Source organism: Labrus mixtus, chromosome 10, assembly GCF_963584025.1.
Source record: "Labrus mixtus chromosome 10, fLabMix1.1, whole genome shotgun sequence".
Taxonomy (NCBI): domain Eukaryota; kingdom Metazoa; phylum Chordata; class Actinopteri; order Labriformes; family Labridae; genus Labrus; species Labrus mixtus.
In genome coordinates, this window is record NC_083621.1 from 28,509,066 (window position 1) to 28,519,009 (window position 9,944).

The 9,944-nt window shown below is 41.7% G+C and overlaps 2 protein-coding genes across 4 annotated transcripts in view; both read right to left on the reverse strand.

The window, feature by feature from the left end:
- Positions 1-9,944, reverse strand: part of atoh8 (atonal bHLH transcription factor 8) — a 90,942-nt gene that overhangs the window by 13,714 nt on the left and 67,284 nt on the right. The window lies entirely within an intron of this gene.
- LOC132982491 (trypsin inhibitor ClTI-1-like) lies at positions 471-4,929 on the reverse strand. The gene is made up of 4 exons (XM_061049025.1): positions 4,796-4,929; positions 2,482-2,543; positions 2,074-2,183; positions 471-665 (listed from the first exon to the last, which is right to left on the reverse strand). The coding sequence occupies exons 1-4, from the start codon at positions 4,845-4,847 to the stop codon at positions 608-610; spliced, it is 282 nt and encodes a 93-aa protein (XP_060905008.1). The 5' UTR covers positions 4,848-4,929; the 3' UTR covers positions 471-607.

Sequence of the window (9,944 nt, forward strand, 5' to 3'; positions counted from 1 at the left end):
TTTACTGAATCCATGTTTGAGAACCATTAATTCTATGTGTATGTTAACTTTATTGTTCGATCTATCTCTCATCTGTTAACATAGAGGAGGGGTTAATGACCTATAATGCAGCCAGTCAGCAGGGGGAACTCTAGATGTTGTGGCTTCACTTCCAGGCAGCTGTTGCTCCATTCATGTAAATATACACAGATGACTTCATCTCTGAGTAAAGACTGTAATGATGGGTGTGAACGCTGATGAAGGCTTTGTGTTGAAACGCCTCCGCTGTTGATCTGAAGGCTGCTGCTCTACCCAGATTATAAATCGTTAAAGGACATTGAGTGTGCTACTTTTCTGTTTTTCTTGTAAGCATTTTTGGGTCATGCACCTGAGGATTTGTTACTGTTTGAGTGTGTTCCTTTTTCTGCCGCGCGAACAGGCGAACACATGAAGAAGGTGTTTGAAGGAAAAGAGGAGGCCAAACATGGAGGTCAGGGTTTTCATTAACTTTATGTTTCATTCACCAGAGTACAGATCACGTTTAAGGACTGGAAACAAACACAGACAACATGTGTGTGACTTTATTAAGAAGGTGAGTTACAGGTAACTGACACGAGGAGAGTGTGTGTCACACTACAGGTGAGCACATCTCTTCACTCTGCACTCTCACGTTCAAACGGTGTTCCCTGTAGAAAAAAAACCCCAGAACATGTCAGTGGTTGTGTGAATATTCGTTTGAAGATCAAATACTTTAAATAAAAATATTTTAAGAGCTGTAATCTCTGAATATTTATACTAACAGAAGTTTTGCAATCAGAGTGCATCGTTTTTCTAGCCTGTTGAAACCTCACTTAAGTTTATTTTATTTGCATTGTTTGTTCATTTTTTCTGCATTTTATTCATTACCGCCTTTAGTGGTGAGGCGAGAGCATAAGTTAGTGTGCAGAGCGCACATGGAATAGCGTCATTGACCACAGGCTCAACAGTATATGTTAATGATAGTCATTACATGTTTTTAAAGTCATATGTATACATAATAAAACTTCCTGCAACTTTAAACATCCACTTTCACTGGATATATTTTGGATCAAGTCTTTGTGTTTGATGAACCGTTCCCGTTCTTTCCCCAAGTGGTAAATATAAGCGGATACTTAAGATGTTTTGAGTTTTTGCCACTTCATAGCCCTCGATCAGTAAAAATGTGACCAGTCAACAGCCAGATTTTAACGTTATCATACAGTTAACAGAGGTTTTGCTTCTTGTTCTCTTAGCTTGCTTTGCATCCTGGGCTCCCCATATTCAATCTCTTGGGACTCTTATGTTAGGTTTTTCCTTTACACGAGGATATCATTAACGGCAGGTGGCTCACTAGTTGGCAGTGAACGAGGTTCGAAATTGGAGAAGCGATTTAGAGTTCTCCATCTCAGAAATAAAGTCAAGTGGACTAAACATGAAGGAAGGAAAACTCTCAAAAAGTCTGCCCGTCTGTATGCTGTAGAGAAAAGTGTCAAAGTAAGATGCTACCATTAGCAAGCGGCAGCACCAGCAGACCTGAACACTCATCCCAGTCACAACTCTGTGAAGTCTTTGGTTATCACAGCATCTAGGGACTGTGTTATTTCTAGGGCTTCGAATCAAACCGTATTGAATCAAATAGAACCGACTAAATTTGTATTTTATGTTAGCGAATCGAATCGTAACCTATGATTGAGATTCAAATTGGATCGTCTTGTAAGGAGAAGATTCACAAAGAGATTGATATTCTATTTATAATTTAAAACAGGCTGACAAGAAGGAAACTTCTTCATCTACAACATGCTCCAGTTTCAGACACACTTATGCGTCAATGCTTCTGTACGCTGACGACACTCTGCTTTACCTCCCAACAATAAGTTAATGTGAACGCACTCAGAGAGGACTACAAAATCAGACTGCCATCAAACTCATCTCAGATTTGTGCTCGTCAGGAATACAGTATGTCTCAGTCAAGAGGTCAGATGTTAACAGCTGGAGCAGAAGCGAGGAGACTCGGAAACAGGCTGATAATGGTTGATGAAGTGTGTGTGTGTGTGTGTGTGTGTGTGTGTGTCTTACATGTTGTACAAGCAGAGCATACACTCGTTGCTGTAGGTTGATCCATTATCGCCACACACAGGATTGTAATCCCTGGTGCAAGATGGTAGACTGAACGCATCACACTGGGCCTGAGCGCACGCACACACACACACACACACACACACACACACACACACACACACACACACACACACACACACACACACACACACACACACACACACACACACACACACACACACACACACACACACACACACACACACACACACACACACACACACACACACACACACACACACACACACACACACACACACACACACACACACACACAATTAATTCACAGCAGCCAGTCGTTCAGGGATCAGTTTGTTCTCCGACACTTCAACATGTGTACAGGAGGAGTTAGGAGAGCAGACTCACCTCTCTGGTTTCAGTTTGGTTTTCTTGTTCTCCAGCTGTAGTCTCGTCCTCCTGAGAGAGAACTACAAAAACACACAAACACACACATGAAAACCTTTTATCACTGACCCATGAAACAGAGACTGACTCCACCCCTCTTTAATTACCGGCAGTTGACCTCAAAAGCCTGATTTATACTTCTGCGTCTAAGGCCTATGCCGTTGTGAGCACTACACTTTTGTGCGTTGGTGTGTCTGAGCAGCTCTGCAATACTTAGTTATATCTTTAGCTGCCATGTTTACAGAAAGTTTCAGGCAGACTGCCCCTGAAGTCTTCCTGAGTTACTGTTCACACCTGTATGATTGTTTGAGTCCTGAGAGGAAACAGGACCTGACGGAGAACAACGCAGAAGAGGCGGTTGAAGGGACAGAGTCCAACACTATAATGGGAATGTTTGCCTTGATATATCAATGCTGTCTGTACGCTGACCACGATAAACAAAAGAGCAGAGAAAAACATACGGGCGAACAGAAAGCATACAGAAGCATTTTTGATAAATGCTCAGAGATCACACCACCAGCACGCATACAGTTTTTTCATCAGTCGAAGGATATGAATCTTCCTGAGTATATCCTTCTGCGTTCTCACATCAGCTCAAACTGACTTCACACGGAAAATTTACGACAAGGCTGGCAGGAGAAAGTCTGGGTAGAGTCGGAGTGAAAAAGTCCAGAAAAATGTTCAGCAGCTTTTGTGTTTTTGTTTTTGTGCTCGTGTGAAATCAAATCAGTGTGTCAGTCTTCCCTGGTCACTCTGATAAGAAGCCGCAGATGAGAAGGTTTCTGTCGTTCACCTCATGTGAGTAAAACGTCTCGTTTTGTTCTCTAAAAGAAGAGGAGGATGGAGGTTTGACACGTGAGGCAGATCGACTCTGTTCTCCAATGAGTCTGGTTTTCTTCAAGGTTTTTCTGTCTCATGGTGGATTCATGTTGTGTCTGTAAATAAATTAACAGAGAGTACGCTCTGCACCTGCTCTGTCCTCAGATAACGTGTGTTAAGATTTTGTGACAATGTATTTATGTAACACCTTTAAAACCAGATGTTTACAAAGTGCTTTGACAGAATAAGCAAAGACATGACACTCAATGATTTGTAATATTTAAAAATAAAAATTATTGAAATCAAATTGGCTGATGTTGCCCGCCCGCCTGCCACAACCCCTCCTCCTGCTCCTCTGCTTCTTTTTGGACTTTCAAACAGCTCCCGTGTTTGTGTGTTGCACTTGGATCAGTGAAACCGTAACAAACTATTCTGAACAAGTCATACTTTATATCAAACTAATCAACAAATAAAAGTTTACTGACTTCCTCTAAAGCTATTTCACAAGAAAACATTCCTCACATACGTGGTGACAACAGTATGAAAACAAAAAGACGGTTTAAGGAAATGAAGTGAAAAATAAAGCACAAGCACAGTGTGTATCTCTGCAGACACACACACCTGTTATTGTGTGACAATATGAGCAGTTTAGAGTGTTTTGTTCAGAGGAATGTGACCCAGGACAGCGTCACTCTGCTCCTCCTGTTTTCAGCCTCCATGTCGTCAGAGGAAATATCTGTTCATTTCACAATGTGGTCTGTTTTTAGAAGTGTTGATAATAATCAGGTCGATGTCAGGATCAGGATGATCTGCTCGGCTTTAAATCCACATGGTGGATTAAAGCAGTTTAAAACAGCTGACTCAGCAGCATCTTCACAAACATAAACAAGTTTAATCTGTGATTATGTTTAAAACTTAAGTCTCTGATCAATGAAACTAAAACCTTTAGCGCTCCCTCAGTGCTCTAATCATTAATTCATTCATTATTAAACAGAATTCAACTCCACTCTGACTCACTCAAACTAAAAAGTAACAACAGCTTCATGTTTCTCCACGGTCAAATTGTAGTTTGTAGGTTTGTTATTGAAACAATTTGTAGTTCTAATAGTTTGTTTGTAGTTTAAATAGTTTGACACAGTTCTCAGCAAATATTTCTAATATTTTGTCATTTTAATAGTTTGTAGTTCTAAGAGTTTGTGGCCTAAGCAGTTTGTAGTTTAAACAGTTTTACAGTTGATATAATTAGATTCAAAAAAGGTTTTTAGTTTAACAGATGGTAGTTGACATATATATATGTTACAGTTTGAAAGATTTCTTGTTGAAACAGATTTTACTTTCAGCTGTTTGTAGTTGGAACAGTTTGTAGTTCTAACAGTTTGTAGTTTAAATCGTTTGTTGTTTAAAAGGTTTGTAGTTCAAACAGGTATAAAAAGACTTTGACACTTATCGGACTCACCACCACAGACAGACAGCAGCAGTACGGAGCACAGCAGCACAGGCAGCTTCATGATTCAAAGTGACTACGTGTTTCTGAAACAGCAGCTGTTTGTTTCTCACCAACAAGTGAAACACACACACGCACACGCGCGCGCGCGCGCGCGCGAATACACAAAACCTGTCTGTCCTCCTGCTGCTGCCCTCTGATTGGCTGCTGAGTCAAGGCCAGGTGAGACCCAGCAGATCGTATGAGTCATATGTTTACCCAACTGCATCCCGGAAAGAACAAATATCCAAATCAACAGCGCACGCACGCGCACACACACGCAGTCAAACATATGAGAAGCGAACAGGTGAGGTGAGATTACTTTATTAGCTGTCACATGGGGGATAAAGTGTTCTTATTTTAAACTAGAGCGCCCCCTGCTGGTGAAACAGAGAGCTTACATTTTGCTTAAAGATAATATTTATTTATTAAAATAATATCAAAGTCAGGGCTCAGTTTTTTGGGTGTGTTTTTTTTACTTGATAAGAATTTATTGTTTCAGAGAAGTACACTGTCATAAACTGCACACATTTGCACAACTATATTCTCAGACTCTCACTTTTTGCAAAACATCAAACCCCCCTCGTCATTCATCACTGAACGCATGTTTGTGTGTTTATTTCAGTGTACACTGAAAGACTCAATTATCAATCACCTGATGTGAGAGGTGCACTCTCTGTGTGACCAATCAGATCACACAAAGGAGAAAAAGGAGAAGGAGAGGAAGAGAAGGACAAGAACAGTGGAGATAGAGGAAAGGGAGAAGGAGGAAAAAGCGCATATACAGGGGACGAGGAGATGGTTGTACCGGAGACAGACAGGAAAATGACAAAGAGGAGAAAAGAGAGAAAGAGGCAGAGGAGAAAAATTAGATGTTAAAAGAGGTAGAGGAGAAAGGGGAACGAGGAGAGGGAGAGAAAGACGAGAAAAGTGAAGATAGAGGAAAGGAGGAACAAGAGAAAGTGGAGATACAGAGGATGAAGAGATAGAGGAAGGGGAGACAGAGGCACAGGAGAAAAGGGAGAAGGAGTGAGAGGAAAGGGAGAAAGCGGCAGAGGAGTAGGAGGAAGAGGATAAAAATTAGAAGTAAAAAGAGGAGAAGAAGGTAGAGGAGAAAGGGGATAAGATGAGAGGGAGCGAGAGGAGAGGGAGAAAGAGGAGAAAATGAGAAGTAAAAAGAGGAGAAGAAGGCAGAGGAGAAAGAGGAGAGGGAGAAAGAGGCAGAGCAAAAGAAGAAGGAGAAAGAGGTACAAGGGAAAGAGGAGAAGGTAGAAGGGAAAGAGCCAGAGGAGAAAAAGGAGAGGAGAGGGAGGAGCAGGAGGCAGATGAGAAGGTGGAGAAAGTGGTGGAAAGAGTTGCAGGTAGGAGAGGAGTGTGGTGTAATTTCTGTAGTTATTTGGATTATAATGTACAGATGTCATTAGGTTTATTCACTGTTCTCTAGTGTCAGTCAGACCTGACAGAGTTCAGCTGTTATTAGAACACCAAGTACAGCTTAGAGAGTGTCAACTGTTCTTCCTGATATCTGTAAGGATGTTTGGTAGACTTATTGTCTGCTCCAGTGTTATAGACGTCACAGTTTAGTTTAGGTGGGTCAATGTGACCCTGATAATGTCTTTTAGGATATAGGCGATGCCTTTTGAAAAGTTCGGGAGATGTGATTGAGCAAGACACGAGTACGATGTGTGATGTTGAATCATGTCTCCTCATGAGTATTCATCTGATGTATAAACTTTCATCAACGTAAGCCATCTGAGTCAGCTGAGTCTTATTGTATGGAGTCAAGTCTTAGTAATTTCCTCGACAAGGAGAAAAGAGTCAAAGGAGCAAGAGGAGGGGGGGAAATAAGGAACAGGAGAAAGGGGTAGAGGAGGAAAGTGAAGAGAAAGATATGGGAGAGGGTAAGGGGGAGATGAAGAGGAGAGAGAGGAGGAGGAATAAAAGGACAAAAATAAAGAGTAAGAAGAACAGTGCAATACTCAAACATATCATTAGAAAAGTAGAAAAGTGTTTTAAACTGTGTGCATGCAGTCGATGGTGGAAAGATCGCTGTTTTGTATTTGTAAAGTTTGGAGACAAAAGTGTAATTTCTAGAAGAGTGTATTTAGTTTTAAATGAGTGTCTGATTATTTCATATTCAGTGTTTGTTGTTGTTGAAGGAGGATGGGGAGAGCAGGAGACAGCACAAACTCCATCCATCCACCGCTTTCCCATTCGGGGTCGTGGGGGGCTGGAGCTGATCCCAGCTGTCATCGGGTGAGAGGCGGGGTTACACCCTGGACTGTTCACCAGCCAATCATAGAGCTGACCTATAGAGACAGACTACCAGCCACACACACATTCACACCTACAGACAATTTAGAGTCTCCAGTTAACCGAACAAGCATGTCTTTGGACTGTGGGAGGAAGCCGGAGTACCAGGAGAGAACCCACACATGCACAGGGAGAACATGCAAACACAGAGAGGCTCCTGTCAGACGGGGATTCAAACCAGGAACCTCCCGTGCAGCACTGTGTATTCTACACACTACACACATACACACTTTGTACATGCACACTATTCTACACACTATACACATATATACTTTACAAATATACACTGGAAGTTGGTCTGGTAGCTGGAGAGGTGACAGGGCACTTTCCTGAGCACTGCCGAGGTGCCCTTGAGCAAGGCATCGAACCCCCAACTGCTCTGGTGCGCTCTCTGCATAGCAGTGTGTAGCAGCCCCACTCTGACATCTCTCCACTAATGCATGTCCACAAGTCCTGTTTGTGCATGTGTGTGAGAAGCATTTCTCTCAATAACAGAGAGTAAACCAGAATTTCCCTCAGGGATTAATAAAGTATATCAAAAAAATACACACTATACACACTGCACAAATGTTACATATATATATATACTATACACACTTTATACAAAAACGCACTATACACACTCTGTATAATAAGAATAATAATAATAATAATAATAATAATAGCTTGGATTTGATTGAGGCCTTATTGTTCTACTTTTGTTTAAGATTTGATTGTTTTGTGTTGTACATTTTATTTTAGTTTGTTATTCAATACTTTTTAACTTTGCTTATTTAGTTCCTATTTCTTTTGCCTGGATTTCAATTTGTTGTTACTCCCCTCATCCCCCTAGCCATGTTGGGGAACGAAACAAAACACACACACATCAGATACATACACATCTCACCTATGATGCACATTGACCCCCCCCCCCCCCCACACACACACACACACACACACACACACACACAGACAGACACACACACAGACACAAACACATACACAGACACACACGCATGGCACATCAGATACATACGCATCTCACCTATACACAAACACACACACACAGACATGTACACACACAGACACACACACAGACACACATACTCTTTAAACACACACACACACACACACACACACACATCAAATACACATCAAATACACATCTCACCTATGACGCACACAAACACACACACACACACACACACACACACACACACAAACACGCACAGACACACACACACACACACACACACACACGTATACACGTATAAAGAGTTAACGCCACATAGGCCTATATTCATTTTGAATGAATCTTTTATTGTGAAAAGTTTCTACTGAACGTCGTGTTTTTTCGTCCCGTCTCTGTTTGATATCACACACTCTGCTGTGTCTTTGTAAGGACAATACAAACACTTCACTTTGGAACATTATGAACATTTAAAATGACTCTTCACTTATTAATTACAGTCAGAGCGATGGTTCCTGTAAGAGTTATGAGGAGACTGCATGTGGCAGTGTTCAGGCATGTAGGGGTGTGTCGTACGTGTCAGTACAGCAGCAGGAACATACCTGCAGGAATCAGCTCACACTATACTGTTCTCTCTGTTTTATCATCTGATGTTACATTTATGAACCACGCTACACCGGCGGAGTGACTTTGCTGTGAAGTCCCGCCCCTGATCTGACACGCTGTGATTTTCCTCTACAGTCTGATAAACCCTCTGACACGCTGCTCGGTTGCTCAAACTGGACTTTCAGGATTGTATTCGAGTTGCTCACCTGTCCCTGAAACTACATGCCCACAGTAATGCAGTCCCCACCCTGATGCTGCGTTCAGGGAACAACTTCAGAAGGGGAAAAAACAAGTCTCCTGGAGCCCCAATCCATACATATTCTCACGTTATTACGAAAGGTTACCTCATCTGCTGCTCTTATTCAGATTAATAAAATCATCTTAAATGATTTATGGTATGTTGGTTTATTATGCACGTTTCTAACAAGTCAGACCAGATCCACAATGATATCAGATTCATTTCAAGTAATCTGTATTCCCCGAGTTAGTGTCAGGATTATTTTTTTAAGATTATCTGCAATTTATGCTTTGAAAATATTTTTACCCCGGTTTGATGAAGCTGTTGTCTACACAATGTCGGGACATCATAATTAAAAAAGAAAAGGATTATCTTTATGGATACCAGTCCGAGAGAGTCAGACGGAACAAGAACAAGAAAGAGAGATGAAGAGAAATTATTTTAATAACAGCACACGATGAGGATACTTGACCCAGTGGGTGTACATAAAGACAGTAATGGTACAGCCAGGTGAAACCTACCTGTGGGTGCATTCACTGACCACTGGTATCAGGGACCTTGTACGAATAACGTAATGTGCCTCGGTTGTTGGTTGGTGTTATTTCTCAACATGAATAGAAGTAGAAGACAAAATAAAGTCCAAACAAAATATGCTTTATCATTTTCCAGCATCAAACAGCTGCATGTATATCCTGTTCATGCCGTTCATTTGCCAACAACATCAAATGAGGTTGATATTTTAACTTAGGTTCAGGAGCAGGACAACACCAGAACCACACCTTCAATCACCTGCTTATACTGAGCCATCCCACCCCAACCTGTTTGTCTCCGTTCTTCAACCCGCCCTCCCTTCCCTTCCGCTCATCCATTCACTCTCCTTCCTCATCCCTTCATCTCGTTCGTCTAACTCTAGGCACAGTGTGGGCCGTGATCAGCTCGGACAGAATTACGCTTGAGACAGAACCCCCATCCTGAGTCTCTCTCTGCCTTGCAGTCAGTCCATCCTTCCAGACCAG

Bases quoted from the DNA above. Each gene is read 5' to 3' on its own strand.
- LOC132982491 (XM_061049025.1), bottom strand. From the start codon at position 4,847: ATGAAGCTGCCTGTGCTGCTGTGCTCCGTACTGCTGCTGTCTGTCTGT. The intron at 2,544-4,795 runs GTGAGTCCGATA...GTGTTTTTGTAG, and splicing joins GCTGCTGTCTGTCTGTGGTG to TTCTCTCTCAGGAGGACGAG. The intron at 2,184-2,481 runs GTGAGTCTGCTC...GCGTGCGCTCAG, and splicing joins ACCAAACTGAAACCAGAGAG to GCCCAGTGTGATGCGTTCAG.